We start from the raw sequence: 19,743 nt of genomic DNA on the forward strand, positions 1-19,743 counted from the left end.
CCTCAGGATTGAATTGAAATGTTGAAAGTAAAGTTGTTTAAACAAAAGAAAAACGTGTCCTTGTTGTCTGGGTGTCAACAGTGGTAGTAGAGGATGGTTTCCAATTATAGGATCCCGCCAGCATTTGATGACAGCAAGCCTTAAGAAAGCTGAAAAAATGAAATTGGAATATGGATTCATGTTACGGAACTGGAGAAGCAGCAGCAAGCCTTGGCTGTTGCTTTTTGGGAGAGCGGAAGAGACCAAGATGGGAATTTCGGTGGAAGATCTGAACAAAGATGATGGAATGAATACATTAATAAATACACTTGACTATTTTCTGAAGGAAGAAAAGGACTGGATTTATGAAGCATATTCAGACTTTGACAATATTTACAGAGACAATTCTAAAAATATGGCTGATATTATTGATTTTGAACAAAAGTACACTTGCATGCGTAGATACAAATGGAACCTCCTGACGCTGTATTGGCTTTTGAATTGTTGCATATTGTGTGTCTAGACATGAAGGACAAACAGCTACTGTAAACTGCATGCAGAAAACTTACTTTTCAATCTATGAAATTAGCACTGAAGAGAATTTTTGGTGAAAAGGCTGCTAAGACAACAGTCAGAATTAGTTTGATTCAGGAAATGACATATTTCACTGAGCAGAAACAAGAGTATAGCAAGTGTAGTTCCCAGAGTGACCGGACAATGGTACCATTAGAAAAGTGCAGCAGATCAAAAAATTTACTACTGGGCAAGAAACTGTCCAGACAGAAATGAACAAGTTAAACTAACAGAAGAAAATAACAAATCTGAAGTAGTAGAAGAGTGTCATATCACATTGTTTGTGAAGGAATCACTCACTAATGCAGAGATATCTGAGGCAGAGATTTTGATGATAGAATCTCCAGGATCTGCTGTTACCGATATAGCATGCATACACACAGTGTGGGGAGAAAATGGCTTGAAAGCTATGTAAGTGAAATAAACCAGAATGAAGTGAATAAACCAGTGAACACAGATACACCTACTAATGCATTCAAATTTGGAGATGGAAAGATTGTACATTCCACCAAAAGAATGAAAATTCCTGCAAAAACAGGGTAGATAAAATGTTACATTGAAATGGAGGTGGTATCAGTGAACATTCCATTACTCTTGAGTAAACTTTCCCTAAATAAAGCAGGAAAAGTACTGGATACAGAGCATGACCTAGCAATGATGCTTCAACAGCCTATGTCTCTTGAGATCACCAGCCTTGGATGTTACTGTGTGAACACTCTTGATAAAGACATTACTGAGAACCAGTGGGAGAATGAAGTACTAACTGTCACACGAAACATGAGAAATGCAAAGTGTTGCTCAAACTTCACAAGCAGTTTGGACACACTTCAATAGATAGACTTCAGAAACTGCTCCAGAGTTCAGGAAACAAATTATTTTTCCATTCTTAATTGACAGGTAATTAACAGCTGTCTGACACGCCAAAAGTTCGGAAAGCCCAAGCCCATGGTTGGTCTGCCACTAGCATCTGAAAACAATGGAACAGTAGCCATAGATTTACATGAACTGGAGCAAGGAGTGTGGTATCTCCATGTCATTGATGAGCTCACATGTTTCAGTGCTGGTAGCATCGTAAATACAAGGAGACACTCAGAGATAGTAAAAACCTTCATCCATTCTGGCTAAGTGTCCTTGGCCCACCTCGGAAAGTATTCAGTGATAATGGTGGTGAATTAATGATGAATTCAGAGATACAGCAGAACATTTTAACATTGAAACAAATACAACAGCAGCATACAGTCCTTGGAGTAATGGACTTCTAGAGCGACACAAATGCTTACTGAAATAATGCTGAAGGTAAAGAAAAGGAATAGCTGTGATTGGAACATAGCCCTGGACTGGGCCTTTATTGTATCAATTGGTGTTTGGCCTCAATCCAAACCTTTCCCTCTGTACTGGTTAACAGGCCACTTGCTCTAGAGTGCACAAGGAGTGACTGGGTTGGGAAACACATTTCAGAACTGCATGTATCAAGGAAGGCTTTCACTGAAGCAGAGTGTTCAGAGAGAATTCGAAGAGCATTGAGGGCACAGGTCTGTCCTACAGATGACAAATATGATACAGGGGACAATGTGTATTACAAAAGAGCAGACTGTACAGAAGAGAAAGGTCCTGGAGTCGTCATTGATCAGAATAGAGTTGTGTTATTCATGAGACATGGAGGTACATATGTGAGAGTGCATCGTTCCAGACTACGAAAAGCACAAAGTGAAGACCATCAGAGCTCCATGGAGAACGACACAGAAAATGAAAAGCACTTACCTGGCACACGGTCACATAGCACAGACAGAGATGAGGAGAGTGCAGCTAAGGACCCAACAGAGTTGCTCGACAGTGGCACAGACAGTGTGGAAGACAGTGCAGTTGGGGACTCAGACTTGCCTGTACAGAAATTATCAAGTACAAAGACAACATGAAGTTTTAGCCTTAAAACAAGACAAACTGAGATTTTTAGACCAAAACACTGGTATCTCATACAAAGCCAAAGTCACAGGATGAGCAGACAAAGCCGCTGGAAGAAACAAAAGTTGGCACAACTTGAATTACCTAGAACCAGTCACAGTTGTTGGGACAGCAAGGTCAATTGACATGTCATGTGTAGACAAACTTCATACTGAATCAAGTATATACCATCTGAGAAATATCAAGATGAAGATGTCCTAGTAACTAAAGAGGTGTTGTTGGAATCTGCAAAACAGGATGAAATCAGAAGTTGGAGAAATAGTGGAGTGTTGAGGAAGCCCGAGACATTGCCAAAAGACAGAGTCTACAAGATGAGTGTGCACCCTATAAGAAACCCAGACAGGAATTACACCAAAAGCAGGTCTGGTAGCTAGAGGTTTTGAAGAACTGAATATAAAAGAATTCCAAAAAAGACTCACCAACATGTGCATCAGAGTATCTCCAACTACTTCTCTCAGTGATACATCAAAAGCATTGGCAAACCCACTGCATGGACATAAAATCCACATTCCTACAGGGAATGGAGCTGTCATGTGACATTTACATTAAACCTCCACCCCCCCGCCCCCAGCTGAAGCCAGAAGTGAAGGAACACCGTGGAAACTCAAAAGGTGTGCGTGGTCTAGCAGATGCATCACTTTACTGGTATAAAAAGGTCAAGGAAATGTTGAAAACAGGTGAAAAGAGGTCACAAGTGGATCCAGCTTTTTTTTCCACTGGCAAGATTCTTAATGTCATGTGATTGGAGTACTTGCATATCATGTAGATGATTTCATATGGGGAGGCTCGTAAAACTTTGTCACAACAGTTATCCCTCAGCTAAAGTCAGCCTTTCAGGTTGAGCGCAAGGAACATGACAGATTCTGCTTATGTAGAGATAGACATCCTTGCTTTTAACGTTACTGTACAACTCAGCAAGAAAATTATATGAAGAATCTTCAGACAATCCACATGAAATCCTCACATGCCACACAACGGGATGCACCCCTCAGTGAAGCTGAAGCTGAGCAACTTAGGTCAAAGATAGGTCAGATTTAATTGGTGGCAATGCAGAGCAGACCTGACATCATGTTTTGCCTGCAACTTGGCATCCAGCACAAAAAATGCCATAGTACAAACTTTACATGATGCAAACAAGACAGTGCGCAGAATTCAATCTGGAAAAAGTGGTCAAATTTTCAACAGCTTGGAAAAGAGCTCAGTGAGGCTCGTTGTCTTCAGTGAAGCCTCACTTGGAAATCTTCCTGATGGAGGGACTCAAGGGGTCATTTTATTGTACTGATGGGGGAAGAGGGAAGATTTTCACCTCTCTATTGGCAATCAAAAAGGATCCAAAGAGTTGTACGAAGTACACTGGCAAAAGAAACTTTTACAATGTCTGAAGGTATTGACAATGCTGTTTATCTGGCCACACTCTATTCTGAACTTCTCTATGGTGATCCAAAGAAGAGCAGTTTACAAATAACTTGTGTCACAGACAACTACTCTTTGGTTGATGCCATCAAATCACTAAGTCAGTTACAGAAAAGAGGCTTCATCTAGAGATAAGCAGCACCAAAGAACTTGTCCAAGCACAGAAAATTCATCTTATGCTGCAGTCAACTACAAAGGAACAAGGGAGCTCCAGCTCTTGTGCTGTTAGTGAAAGCATTTGGTACCTTAAGAATTGGTTCTTCATAGGTTAGAACTAATTCTCATGCCCTAATGGGTATTGTCTTTACGTTTTTAAAAATTATATACATAAAAAAGGAGGGGGAGATTTTTGAGTTCTGTTCATTTGGATTACTTAAATATTTAGTAAGCATATGTACATCCCCGTTATGCGCATGCATGCCAGATGAAGGGGGGAGGGGATTGTGGGATTAAAAAGGTGGCGGCACTCAGGATTGAACTGAGACGTTGAAGGTAGAGTTGCTTAAACAAAAGAAAAAGGTGTCTTTGGTGTTAACACCTGCCACTGCTTCTCAGCCACCTGTCCCACGTCCCTCTTGCAGCACACAACACTTGCCATTCCAGCATCTTTTGCTCCCACAAACTCGCTCTCCACTCCACACTGACAAATACAGTACTGTAGCTGAATAAATTTGTAGAAGCGTTAGGAGAGTCAGGAATAGTTCCAGAGGGCTGGAAAAATCACAAATGTCATTCCACACTTTAAGAGAAGGTGGCAAAAAAACCCAGAAAATTATACACTGGCTAGCCTGATTTCAGTGTTTGGTAATGTTTTTTCCCGTTATTAAGGAGGTGGTTTCAGGGTACTTGGAAGCACATAAAACAAGCCAACCAGCATGGCTTCTGTAAGGGGAGATCTCACCTGAGAAGTCTGCTGGAATTCTTTGAGGAAGTAACAAGCAGAATAAACAAAGGCAAATCAGTGACTGTTGTTAACTTGGATTTTTAGAATGCCTTTGACAAGGTGCTGCATGTGAGGCTGCTAAACAAGATAAGGGTAAATGGTGCACCTGTGCTGATGCGGATTGTGGAGGAGATATTGTTCAAAATAAATTTATTAAAGTATGTCTCTCTCAGGACGTTTGCCAACATGGGAAGTGCATATCAATGTCTGGAGCTGGTTTCCCTCTAACCCTGTCACTTTTACCCAATTCTAATCCGCCATCCACTTCCAAGCACAGAGTCATCCATATTACAATGCAGCTTTTAATGGTTAGGACATGGAATATCACAGCACAGCACAGGTTCTTTGATCCACAATGTTGTGCCGACATTTTAATCTACCCCAAAATCAATCTAACCCTTCTCTCCTACATTGCCCTCCATTTTTCTAACATCTATGTGCCAGAAGAAATATGAAAATTTACATTCTAAGAACCTGATTCTTTGTTCAATAGCTCCACTGAATATCAAAGAATGTTTACAATATACAACCTGAAATTCTTGTTCTTCACAGATATCCACAAACAGAAGAGTGAGTGACAGTTAAAAGATTCGAACCCCAAAGCCTTCCAAACTCCCCCTTCCGCACACAAGCAGCAGCAAAGCAACGACCCTCCCTCACCCACACCCACTTATTTCAGCAAAAAAAGCATCAACACCCTCTAAGAAAGCAGTAGCAAAGCCCTCATTAAAGATACAATCTGCAGTACAATTCAACATACCACAGGCTCTTTTGCCCTCTTCCCCTAACAAAGGGACAGAGAGGAGTTACTCAGCGAGAGGGGAAATATAAACGAAACAACTCACTGATTTATGGTGTTAAAGTCTACTGTGTCCCACCCCCACATTCTCAGACTCTAGAATCACCACAAACTCTCCCCCACCAATGAGAGATACAGAAACAAAGGATTTGTGGGATAATAGCAAGGATGGAGAAGTTCAGTTTGTATTTTGTACAAGGGATTCTATATATGCAATAGCAAAGTTGATATTTGGGGTAAAAAGGGGACTAACAACAGAAATACAGAATTGGCTGATGGACAGGCTGGAATGTGGTCTACAAGGTTCAGGACGACAATAGTAGCCCAGCTAGTAAAGCCACTATCTCATGTACTAATAGCCAGGTGCCATCTCTGTGGAAGTTGAATGTTCTCCCTGTGATAACCATAAGACAGAACAGAATTAGGCCATTCAGCCCATTAAGTCTGTGTCATCATTCCAGCACAGCTGATCCCGGATCCCACTCAACCCCATATACATGCCTTCTCTCCATATCCTTTGATGCCCTGACCGATCAGGAAACGATCAATTTCCACCTTATATATTCCCACGGACTTGGCCTCCACCTCAGTCTGTGGCAAAGCATTCCACAGATTTACTAATCTCTGGCAAAAAAAAATTCCTCTTTACCTCTGTTCTAAAGATATGGGGCCCAAAACTGTTGACAATATTCCAAGTACATCCTGCCTAGTGTCTTACAATGCTGAGCCTTTTTTTTCTCTTTGCTTTTATATTCTGCTTCTATTTCCTTGGAAATAAATGTTAACATTGCATTTGCCTTCTTTACCACAGACTCAACCTGTAAATTAACCTTCTGGGAGGCTTGCATGAGGACTCCCAAGTCACTCTGCACCTCTGCTGTTTGAACCTTCTCCCCATTTAGATGATAGTCCACACTGGTTCCTTTTACCAAAATGCATTATCACACATTTCCTAACATCTGCCACTTTTTTTGCCCATTCTTCCAATTTGCCCAAGTCCTGCTGCAATCGCATTGCTTCCTTAGGACTACTTAACCCACCACCTATCTTTGTATCATCCCTCAACTTTCCCACAAAGCCATCAATTCCATTTTCTAAATCACTGACAATGTGAAAAGTAGCAGTCCTAAAACTGATCCCTGAGAAACACCATTAATCACTGACAGCCAACCAGAAAATGCCCCCTTTATTCCCACTCTCTGTCTCCTGCCTGTCAGTCATTCCTCTATCCATGCCAGCATCTTTACTGTAATGCTAGAAGATTTTATCTTGTTAAGCAGCCTCATGTGTGGCACCTTACCAAATGCCTTCTGAAAATCCAAATAAATGACATCCACCGCCTCTCCTTTGTACACCCTGCTTGTTAATTCCTCAAAGAACTAACAAATTTGTCAGGCAAGATTTCTCTCAATTCTTGAAAGATCATGACCAACGCATCCATTATCTCTTCAGTAACCTCCCTCAGGACTCTGGGATGTAGCTTATCTGTCCCAGGTGGCACATCCACCTTAAGACCATTGAGTTTGTCTAGCACTTTTTCCTTTGTAATAGCAATGGCATTCACTCCTGCTCCCTGACACTCACGGACCTCTGGCACACTGCCAGTGTCTTCCACAGGGAAGACGGATGTAAAGTATCCATTAAGTTCATCTGCCCAGGTAAAACACAGTCTGATTGTGGAGGCACGTTGCAGAGGCTCTTTTTCTTTCCAGGATACAACCATTCGCTTTGTGGAAGATTTTGCACCCCAGACTTTAAAGATGCGCGCTGAGTATATAGGCGTAATGAAAGTGCTTTTTGATCGTGGTTTCAAACCTTCCTTTCGTAATCTTGCTGACCTAAGAATCAAGTTTAATACCGGGGAATTCAAGTGGTTCAAATCAGCGAGGGAAGCTGAAGCGTTTGTGGCAAGTCTTCCGGCTATCCAGTCATCTTCGGAATCTGATCGGACTTCCTAAAATGGTGGATAAGTACTCCTCGTAGTAAAATTACTTTCTCTGGACTCGGAATTCACTTGAATCACTCAGACATTATTCACTGAAACTCTAAAGGCTGTTGACAATCTCTCCCGGGATTTGGTGTGTGTGTAATCTATTTTCACCTCTGTATAACTTTACCTACAGAGTTCTACAACTAAATCTAACTTGTTTTGGAGGTTTGAAGTCTTTAGTGAAGGCCTCCCTGTTTGTCGGTTCACAGTTCAACTGCTGATTTATTTTTCCTCTGTTTTAAATACTTATTTATTTTATCTTTTTCTTTTCTTCACCCCCTTTTTCTTCCATTCTCTGAATGTTTTTTTCTCCCTTCTCGGTAAACGGTTGATAAATACTCGTCTTGAATTTACAATTTTCCCCTTCCTCTTTTTTTTCTTTTTCCTTCTTACCTTTTTTTTTCCCTTTCTCTTACTTTATCCTTCTATAATATTTCGCGGGTAGATTAGTTTTGGTTTTCTTCCGATTTTCTCTGTATTAAGTTGTATATTTCTGCAGAAGGTGTTCTAATCTGTAGTTATGTTTCCTAGTGCATAAACTAGTTACTGTTTGTTATAGCATTTATACGGAACTGCTGTCAATGACACAGATCTGGAAGTTGTATTTGGGTTAATTTCTTTGGTAGAGCTAGCTACTTGTTTTGGTAGCTGTCTAGTTTTGGGTTGTGTGGGTGGGGTGGGTTTTCCAGTTCCAACATTTCTTTATTGTTTAGGACATGTTTATATTTTGACCTTACGAATCTATGTTTACATCTCTGCTCCCAGACTGCTATTGTACCGCTTGATTTTTTATATGCCTGATGCCTTTTATGCATTAGTAATTGATAATGGCTAGTGCACTTAAATTTGTGAGCTGGAATGTAAAGGGACTGAACCACCCTGTTAAAAGGAGGAAGGTATTCTCACATATTAAACAACTCAAAGCTGACATTGCTTTCCTCCAAGAAACTCATATTCGTTCATTATTCAGTTCTCAATTCGGATTTAAAGTTCCATAAGATCTGGGGGCCTTTTATCGAGTACTTTCATAACCTTCCTCTTGACTAGGGTTTTTTTTTTCTTTTCGGTCCCTTGCTTTCAGCTCCCTTTCTTTTCTGGTAGTAGGCATTATTATCCTCTGTTGCTAAGCGTATTCACAGTCTGGGAGTTTGACTGTCCGGACTTATACTCTCTATATTGTGTGGTGGTTGGTCTGGAATTGTTGTTTTTTTTCTTGTGTTGTGGGGTTTGGGGAGGACACTAAGCTCACTTGTCTTTAATTTAGGTGCTTTTTTGTTAAATTCTCTTCCTTTGTAGCATATTGTTATTGTATGCTTAACCTTGCTCTGTATTAATGCTCCTCATTGGGATTTGGGGTTTTTAATTTTGTAAAATGTTTTGAAAAACTAATAAAAAAAAATTTAAAAAAAAAAGTTCATCTGCCATTTCTTTGTCCCCTATTACTACCTCACCAGCATCACTTTCCAGTGGTCAATATCAACTCTCCACTCCCTTTTACTCCTTATATGGAGTGGGTTTCCCCCCAGGTTTTCTTCCATATTCTAAAAATGTGCAAGGTAGGAGATTAATTGTTGTAAATTGCCCCATTGAGTGGTAGAATGTGGGATGAGTTGATGTGAATGTGGGGTGAATATGAAAAGGTATTAATATCAGATCATTGCAAATATTTGGGACAGGATCAATAGGCTACAGGGTCTGTTTCCACGACCACTGCTGGCTTTGATTTTTATCTTATTTCATTCATGGGAAGTAAATGTTATTAGCAAAATGATCGTTTATTGTCTATTCCCAGTTGCCTGTGAAATGAGGAGGCAGTTAAGTATCAATAATATTATTGATTCTGGAATTCTGTGCAGGCCAACCTGGATATATTCTCCTGTGGAGAATATTAGAGAACCTATTTGGCTTTGAGCCACTATTTGAAGACATATTCTGCTTGGTCAATAACTTAATCTCCTTGCTCCTGTATCCACATGTTAATGAACTAGACTTGGGCACAATTTCAAAATCTGCCAATATCACAAAACTATAGAAATGGTGAGCTGGGGATCTGGTAGAATGGTAACTCACATGCAAATGAAAATTTACAACATGATTGAAAGGAAAGGAATAATATAATACAAACTACAAGGTCAATCTTAAAAGAATATGAGTAAAGAAACCCAGGGTGCATATAAATCTTTACAATTAATAGGACGGGTGAGCAGAGCAGTTTAAAATAAAAGGAAATAATAATGTTGGAATTGTTCAGGTCAGGCAGACATGAAAAATTAACTGTTTCTCTCTACATAGATGCTGCCTGACCTGCTGAGCATTTTCAGTTTTTCATTCCAAATTTCCAATATTTTGTTTTCCAGTTTACGAACAGATGTAGGCAGCAGAAAGGGTAGAAACTGTGTCCAATCTACATTGTATCAACACCAGGGTACAAAACCCCAGAAATAACATGAAGGCTTTGGAGAGAAAATCACACACGGATCAGTGCTGGAATCCATATGGTTTATTATACAAACTATCAATCAGAATATGGATGTAGAAGTTTCAGATGCACCAAAACTGTAGCATCAACAGTAAGGCATCAAACTAAAGGGTTACTTTGATCAAATAGTCAAATGTGGAGAGCAACAGGAGATGGAATTTTGCCCTGATACATTTGGGGAGGGGAAAGTAAGACTAAAAATGTCAAGAGAAGTACAACAAATGGTAGGGGTCTATCGAGAAACTGAGGAATCTATGTGTGCCAGGATTGTTGAAGATGGAAGCACAGGTAAATAATGTGATCAAGAAGGCATATGGGATACTTACCTTCATTCACCATGCATAGAATACAAGAGCAGGGAGGTTATAAAATATTATAAAGCATTCATAATAGCTAAGTATTATGTACAAGTCTGGTTGCCTTGCTACGTTTGCATGAAAGAGTGTAGAGGAGAATCAGCAGAACATTGCCTGAGATGGAGCATCAGTTATAACTTCAAACATAGAACAATAACAAAAAAGGAAGAATATTTCAGTGCACTCTGTCTGTGTCAACCATCATGCCAATTGAAACTAATCCTATTTGCACATGGTTTATATCCCTCCATACTCTGCCTATTCATTTGCTATATCAGCATCCACCATGTGCATTTCAGGCACCTACCACTCCTTGTTTAAAAAAAATTGCCCCATAACTCTCCTTTAAATTTTGCCCCTCTCTCTTTAAATCTACACCCTCAAGTATTTGACATTTCCACCCCGGGAAAAAAAAGCCTCTCACTAGCTATTCTCTCATTCAAGCCCACACATTTGTGAACCTCTTCTGCACTCTCTTCAAGGCCTTCATACCCTTCCTGTAATGCGGTGACCAGAACTCCACACACTACTCTAAATGTGGTCTAACCAAAGTTACATACAATTGCAACATGACTTTCAAACTTTTTTTTTCACTCAATACTCTGACCAATAAAGGCAAGTATGTCGCAGGCCTTCTTTATTAGCATATCTACTTGTGCTGCCAAATCCATGGAGTAATCAACTTGTAACCCAAGAGAAGATCTCAGGAGGAAGTTTTTTTTTAATGCAGAAGGCAGCTGGAATCTAGAACACACAGCCTGAATGGGTGGTGGAGTCGGGTACTGTCAAGACATTTAAAAAGAATTTACATGAGGATTTGAACTACAAATGGTATAGACAGCTAAAAATCAAAAGCTGCTAAATTGGATTAATATAGATAGGTTTCTGGTGGCCGGCATAGATATGGTAGACTGAAAGGGTCTGTTTTTGTACTACGTGACTCTACAAGAGTACCAAAGTAATTCAACCAATTATTCTAGGAAAAAGGAAGCATTTCTTTTCAGTTATTTTCCACAAAATGTGGACATTGCTTGAAGGACCGATATTTACTGCTTGTTCCTAGCCATCTTCCTGAAGTTCTACAGGATGTTTCACAGAACTATTAGGAAGAAAGTTTCAGGATTTGACTGAGAAGAAATAGTTGTATTGACCCAGGTCAAGGTTATATGTGACTTTTAAGGGAACTTGGAAGTGATGCTCCTTCCTCCTTCCAAGTTGAAGAAGTTGTGTTATAATCCAAATAAAATTGGATTAAAGTTACATAGATGGTAGAAACTACTACTTTCTCCTTATAATACAAAAGGCTGGGAAGAAACTTGATACAAATAGTTTAAAAAGCTTTAATAAGATAAATAGAGGGAAACTGTTTTTAACAGATGAAGGTCAGATAACACAGAACATTACCGCATAGTACAGGCCCTTTGGCCCACATGTCATAATGACTTTTTAAACTACTCAAAGATCAATCTAATCTTTCCCTCGTACATAGAAAAATGGGGAGCTATCATCCAGGTGTCCATCACCCACCGGGGTGTCCCATGCGTTGACTCCGATTAAAAAAGCCTAAATCTGACATCTGCCCATACTTTCTTCCAAACATCTTAAAGTTAAGCCCCCTCATATTAGTCATTTCAGCAAAAGGACTCTGGCTGTCCATGATCTATGCTTCTAATCATATTATACATCTCTACCTTCATAAGTCATGCCCTCTAGTCCAGGCAGCACCCCAGCAAATCTCCTCAGCTCCCTGTCTAAAGCTTCCACATCCTTCTTGTAATAAGGCAACCAGAACCAAACACAATATTCCAAATGTGGTCTAATCAGGGTTTTATAGAGCTGGAACATAATCTTGCAGCTCTTGAACTCAGTCTCTCAATTACTGAAGGCCAACACACTATATGCTTTCGTAATAACCCTATCAACTTATGCTGTAACTTTGACGGATCTATGGACGTGGATACCAAGATCCCCCTGTTCCTCTATACTTCCAAGATTCCTGTCATTAACCCTGTATTCTGCCTTCTAATTCAACCTGCCATATGAATCACTTCACACTTTTCTGGGTTGAACTCTATCTGACACTTCTTAACCCAGCTCTGCATCTTGTCAATGTTCTGCTGCATCCTACAACACTTTGCACAACTCCACCAACTTCCATGTCATCTGCAAACTTACTAACCCACCCTTCCATTTCCTCAAAGTCATTTATGTATATATTAAAAAAATTACAAAGAGCAAGGGTCCAGAACAGATCTGCTGGAACACACTGGTCAACGACCTCCAGGCAGAATATACTCTATCTACAGCCACTCTCCGTCTTCTGTGAGCAAACAAAGCCAGTTCTACAATGCATCCACACAGCCAAGTTTCCCTGGATCTCGTACTTAACTTTCTGAATGAGCCGACCATGGGGAACCTTAAATGCCTTACCAAAATCTATATACGCCAAATCCACTGCTCTACTTTCCTTAACGTGCTTTGTCACATTCTCAAAGACTTCACTCAGGGTCATTAAAGCATAACCTGCCCCTCACAAAGCCATCTTGACGATCCATTAGCAGACTATGCTTTTCCAAATGCTCATAATTCTTGTCTCTGGAAAAGAGGTTCCCAACCTGGGGTCCACAGACCCCTCAGTTAAATCTAGGAGCCCATTGCATTAAAAAAGTTGGGAACCCACCCCTACTCTAGAACCTTGCAATAATTTGCCCACCACTGAAGTAAGACTGATTGGTCTAATTCCCAAGATTATCCCTACATTCTTGTTTTAAAACAAAGGAATAACATTTGCCACTATCGCCAAAGGTGCTGCAATTTCTTCCCTTGCTTCCATTAGTAACTTAGGGCAAACCCTGTCTGGCCCCAGGGACCTATCTATCCTAATGCACATCTTCTTTCTTAAAATCATGTTTCAGCATATCAGCCTGCTTTACACTGTCCTCACAATCGTCAAGTTCCCCCTCACTGATGAATACTGAAGCAAAGTATTCACTAAATACCTCCACCAACCTCCTCTGACTCCAGGAACATGCTTCCTCTCCTATCAGTCCTATCCCTACTCTGGTCATCCTTCGTTTTTTCACATACAGTGGTGCTAGAAAGTTTGCGAACCCCGTAATATTTTCTCTATTTCTGCATATGACCTAAAATGTCATCAGATCTTCACGCAAGTTCTAAAACAAGACAAAGAAAACCCAACTAAGTAAATAACACAAAAAACATTTGTTGAGAAAATTGATCCAATATTACATGCATTTGCTGGAAAATTTATGTAAACCTTTGCTTTCAGAACCCAGGGTGACCCCCCTTGTACAGGAGTAACTTCAGCCAAATGTTTCCAGTAACTGTTGATCAGTCCTGCATGTCAGCTTGGAGGAATTGTCAGCCATTCCTCCTTACGAAATTACTTCAACTCTAGATGTTGGTGGACTTCTTTACATGACCTGCTTGCACAACATTTCTATAAGATTAAGGTCAGGACTTTGACTCGGCCATTCCAAATCACAAATATTCTTCTTAAACCATTCTGCTGTTGACTTACTCATCTTTCGGGTCATTGTCTTATTGCATTATCTAACTTCTATTAGGCTTCAGGTGACGGACTGCTACCTGACATTCTCCTGGAAAATGTCTTGATACAATTTTGAATTCATTGTGCCTTCAATGATTGTAAGCTGTCCAGGCCCTGAGGCAGCAAAGCAACCCAAACCATGATGCTGCTTCCACCATGCTTCACAGTTGGGATGAGGTTTTGATGTTGGTGTGCAGCGCCCTTTTCCCTCCAAACACAGCAAAGTGTATTTCTGCCAAAAGATTCAAATTTTGTCTCATCTGTCTACAGAACATTGTCCCAGAAGCATCATGGAACATCCAGGAGGCCCCCTGCAAACTTGAGACGTGCAGCAATGTTTTTTTGGGAACAGTGGTTTCCACCATGGCATCCTTCCATGAACACCATTCTTGTTCAGAGTTTTTCTTATTGTGGGCCTGTGAACAGAGACTTCAGCAAGTTCTAGAGATCTCTGCAGGACTTTTGCTGTTAACCCTGGGTTCTTTTTCACCTCCTTCAGCATTGCACATTGTGCTCTTGGTGTGATCTTTGCAGGACGCCCACTCCTAGGGAGAGTAGCAACAGTACTGAATTTCCTCCTGTAGACAATCTCTCTTACTGTGGACTGATGGACACACAGGTCTTTAGAAATGCTCTTTTAGCCTTTTCCAGCTTCATGCATCTCTACAATTCTTCTTCTAAGGTCCTCTGAAAGATTGAGGTATGGCGCATGTAAACAGATCTTTCTTGAGAAGAGCAGGCTCTGTCAGTAACCTGACTTTGGGTGTCTTTTTTATAGGGCAAAGCACCTCTATAACCCACAACTCCAATCTCATCTCATTGACCGGAACACCTGACTCCAAAGAGCTTTTGGAGAAGGCATTACCCTTGAGGTTCACATACTTCTTCCAAAAGAAGTTTTTTGTGTTATTTATTAAATTTGATTCTCTTTATCTAGTTTTAGGACTTACGTTAGGATCTGATCACACTTTAGGCCATACTTACGTAGAAATAGAGAAAATTCTACGGAGTTCACAAACTTTACAGCACCACTATACAAATAAAATGCCTTGGGCTTTTCCTTAATCTTACTCATCAAGGCTTTCTCATTCACTTCTAGTTCTCCTAAATCTATTCTTCAGCTGCTTCCTGGCCACCTTGTAAACCTCCAGAGCCCTGACTGATCCTTGCTTCCTAAACCTTATGTAAGTTCCTTCCTTCCTCTTGACGAGATGTTCTATATCTCCTCACACATAGTTCACTCACCCTTCCATCCTTTCCCTACCTCAAATGGACAAACCTACCAAGAACCCCCAACAAGTGCTCCCTCAACAACCTCCACAGTTTTGTGGTACAAATGGCATATTTTGATGTCTTTCAAAAAACACATGCAGGAGAAACATACACAATGAAGAATTTGAATGTTCTGCCTGAGAGTAAAATAGATGCAGCTTCAGTATTTTCTCAGAGGGATGAAAAACAAAATTGCAGTGTTATGGGTAAGGGCTGCTGCATGGGATTGCTCTCTAAGAGCACCATAACAAACATAAGTGCTAACCTCTGAAAGACATATTTCTAACACTTGTCAAGCAAGTATTATTTCACTAAGTTATGCAAGAATTTCCAGTGTATTTAATACTTCCCCACAACACCATGCAATCCCCAACCCTGCAGCCTGACTCAGTTCACAAGCCTCCTCCTTCTGGTTGCCTAAAATACTCCAGCAGTCTCACTTACTGCCCCACCTTTTCATTTGTACTGTCATGAAAAGCCACTTGAGAGACAGGTGTTTTCCCATCAAGTATGAAACTTAAACACAGTAACTTCTTTGTTCCCACACTTGTGCACCCACGTGAATAGCTAGAGTGAGAATAGACAGCTAAATGCAAACTTATTGCTGGTTTTAGCTAGAGGTGATACTTGCACAAGGAAAATGAAGAGAGAAAACATCTGAGGTGAGACTCAGTCATTCATTTTCCAAGAAAGGAGAGCTGAATGTATTTTTTCCACCAATATTCATCACAATTCCCAGCCCGAGAATGAACAAACAACACATCATTCATTAAATACCAAATTTTAGATAGTTTTTAAGCACAATACCTGTAGTAGTTATTGAGACTCTCAAGTGATGGAATATTGAAAGCATCTGTGGTAAGAAAGAGGAAGACTGTATCATGGTAGGCATTTATATTGCACTTTTAACATAATAAAAATCCATAGGTTCTTAGGGATTATTAAGACAAAATGTAAATGCAAAAAAAATCTACAACAAAATTTGATTGAAGTGGTATATTCTAATGAGTGTCTTAAATGAGGTGATACTGATGGAGGAAGAGAGACCTGTAGACATGACTGCCAAATGGAGTGGGGTTGCACTCAAAATGAACAGTGACTGACAAATGCAGAGATTCTGAGAGACAAGGTGTGAAGTTGTAGGGCTGAAACAGGTTAGAGATAGTGAAGTGTGATGCAAAGAATTAATCTGAAAATAAAGCAGTTTAGAATTCCAACTCTCCCAAACCCTGATGCTCAAATTCCCAACCACATCCTGAAAGCAGCTTACAATGTTCCATTTCTGATTAATACCATCTTCTTTATTTGAATCACAACATCCTTTGCAGAAAGAAAGTATTCAGCCAGAGTTCACAGCCCGCTTTCATTGCTTCCCATAATTTCTATACAAAGCCCCGATTTGCATCCAGTGATTCAGGCAGCTGGGTCACAAGGAGAGGTTGTGTCTAGAGGGTGGTGGGCATCACCATAATATTGGCAGAAACACCAACACCAGCTAGGTGGTTCAGTGGAGAATATCGTTGCTGTGAATTTGTAAGCTTCTAACATTAAAGTTTGCAGTATACCAATTAGAATCATAAAGCACAGATTCAAGCTCTTCATCTCACTAAATCTGTGCCAGTAAACCAGCCCGGAGAAGTTAAGGTTTTAAGTTAAGCCCATCCTTCATCCACTTTCAGTGGCAACTTATCTACACCAATCCTATGCTAATCCCATATTAGTCTCTTCACATTCCCAGCAACTTCCCACTCATAGACACAGGAGTACTTTACAGCAGCCGATTAACCTACTAAACTGCATGTCTTTGGGATGTAGGAGGAAACCAGAGCACCCAGGGGAAACCCAATCATAGACAGAACATGCAAACTGTATATAGAGAGCAGAGGTTAGGACTGAGCCCTGGTTATTAATGCTGTGAGATAGCAGCTCTAATAGCTGCACTAATGTGCCGTTTGCCTCTTGCATTCTATTTCCTTCATTTACAAAGTGTTTACACTTTAATAAGCAAGGAAAATTGTATCAGCCATGATGAAATGACTGTGCAGTCTCAATGGGTCAAATGGCCTAATTCTGCTCCTTTATGTTATGGTCTAAGTACTTGTAAAACTCTAAAATTCCAGAGAGTTTAAAGACACCTGTAACTCTCCTTTTGAAGCACTATGATTAAATTGCCACATAATTTGGTAGGTGATGACAGAAGACTGCCATACCATGATTTCCTTTGATATCAATCCACTTGGTCTTTTCCAAAACTCTGGATTTCTTCAGGATAGCCTGATAGGTTTGCCACTCAATCTCATATTGATGAGATCCTATCCTGTTCCTTTCTTTGGCGTCCGTCAGATCCCCTGTGAAAAGCAAATACAACAAGAAAGAGAAATCAAGGCCTTTAGAACAGACTCGAACACAGCTTGGAAAAAGACTGCTCTCACCACCAATCCCAACTTCCCCATCAGTATCAACCATCCTTAGGGATTTGTGTTTTGCCAGTTTTCCTTGCTTTTGTGTATTTTCCCTTATCCTATTTTTCGTATGTGCTGAGATACTTAAAATTTTCCGACCTCACATGTGCTTTACAACTTAGATTATGAGAACACTCAGTCCTCGTTTATTGTCATTTAGAAATGCATGTATGCATTAAGAAATGATACAATGTTCCTCCAGAGTTTACTGTCAAACCTTATTTGACAATATTAACCAGAATTGATTGGCAAGCTTAAGGTAGCAGAACCCTTGGGCGGAGTCGGGGGGGGGGGGGGGGGGGGGGGGGAGAGTGATCATAATTTGATTGAATTCGCCCTGATATTTAAGAAGGAGAAGTATGAATGTTGTATACTTAACTAGAAATTGTATGTTTTAAATGATTAAGTAAACTTCAGTAAAGATAGAAAGCTATCAGCTGTAATAAATTGGTTCACAATCAAACACAGCACAGGATGAGAGGGCTGAAAAAAATGTGGACATTACTAACTTTACTTATCTTAACCTTAGAAGTGTTTTGAAGAACATTTTGCTCATTTTTATCTCTGCTGGTCACCTTCAATGCTGTAGAGTAGCAGGGAAAATGGGTGATCTGTGTCTTCTTTAAATTACTGTTTTATTACTTCCCTTTGCTTTGCTTTCTCTCTCTCAACCTCCCTTCCTCATTTTGCTTTACTTTCTCTCTTCTCCCTTTATCTTATTTTTTTTCAAGACCATTTGATATAAAAGCAGAATTGGGCTATTTGGCCCATCGCGTCTGCTCCGCCATTTCATCATGGCTGATCGATATTTCCTCTCAGCCCCAATCTCCCGTATTCCTTCATGCCCTGACCAATCAAGAATCTATCAACTTCGGCCTTTGTGAGGTGAGGCCTCCATCGGTCGGGGTGGTCCATGGATGTTGGCATCCCAGCTGTCCAAGTGTTCACAAGCCTAGGCAGTACAATATGGAGAGCAAGCTGTTGCTCATGTAGCAAGCTTCCCCACCCCACACATCTGATGAACCCAAAGGAATGGCAGAGACTGATACAGTTTTGTTCCAGCAGCGTCACAGGAATTCCAGTTAGCATTGAACTCAATGCAGCACTACCTTAGGGATTCCAGCTCTGGATTTCTCCCTGGGGTTTACTCCCGAAGCATTCCCCATGAGAGGGTACAGCTGTAAGGCAGTGGAGGTTTGAGATCAGAGTTTTCCTCTTCCTAGATGAGCTGCCAACCACAGTTAACAAGCCCCATCTGCTCAAAGCAACTGGTCTTAAGGCACCAGTAACCGGCCTTTGCCCCTCCTCCTGTCAGTACAAACAGTTCTGTCAGGCTTTGTACCTAAGCCATACGTGAAGACCAGGAGGTGGACTTAGTTGTCAGAGGTTATTTGAGGCGCACACCATTGGGAGCATTTAATAGGTAGTGGGAGCTTGTCTCCATTACCACCAACTATAACAACCATAAGAACCAACCTCTGCCTTAAATTTACATTAGAAATTTGGCCTCCACAGCTGCTTGTGGCAAAGAATTCCACAGATTCACCACTCTCTGGTTAAAGAAATTCCTCCTCATCTCCATTCTAGAAGGATGCCCCTCTATTCTGAGGCTGTGTCCTCTGGTCTTAGACTCTCCCACCATAGGAAACATCCTCTCCACATCCACTCGATAAAGGCCTTTCACCAATCGGTTTCAATGAGGTCACCCCTCATTCTTCTGAATTCCAGTGAATACAGGCCCAAAGCCATCAAATGTTCTTCATATGACAAGCCATTCAATCTTGGAAACATTTTAATGAACCTCCTCTGCACCCCCTCCAGTTTTAGCACATCCTTTCTAAGATATGGGGCCCAAAACTGCTCACAATATCCAAGTGAGGCCTCACCAGTGCTTTATAAAGTCTCAACATTACACCCTTGCTTTTATATTCTAGTCCTCTTGAA

General features: G+C 40.6%; 1 protein-coding gene across 3 annotated transcripts in view; it reads right to left on the reverse strand.

Moving 5' to 3' along the window:
- The window catches only part of tmem62 (transmembrane protein 62), a 94,816-nt gene that overhangs the window by 67,707 nt on the left and 7,366 nt on the right, over positions 1-19,743 (reverse strand). For 2 of the 3 annotated variants that reach the window (XM_073040492.1, XM_073040491.1), the window contains exons 3-4: positions 17,548-17,685; positions 16,145-16,190 (exon numbers count right to left, since the gene is read on the reverse strand). In XM_073040492.1, the coding sequence (XP_072896593.1) occupies positions 16,145-16,190; positions 17,548-17,685 (184 nt within the window). Of the gene's footprint in view, positions 1-2,313; positions 2,409-16,144; positions 16,191-17,547; positions 17,686-19,743 lie in introns of those variants that run through there. The other variant, XM_073040493.1, reaches the window with a different exon arrangement.

This window comes from Hemitrygon akajei, chromosome 3 (genome assembly GCF_048418815.1).
Source record: "Hemitrygon akajei chromosome 3, sHemAka1.3, whole genome shotgun sequence".
NCBI lineage: Eukaryota > Metazoa > Chordata > Chondrichthyes > Myliobatiformes > Dasyatidae > Hemitrygon > Hemitrygon akajei.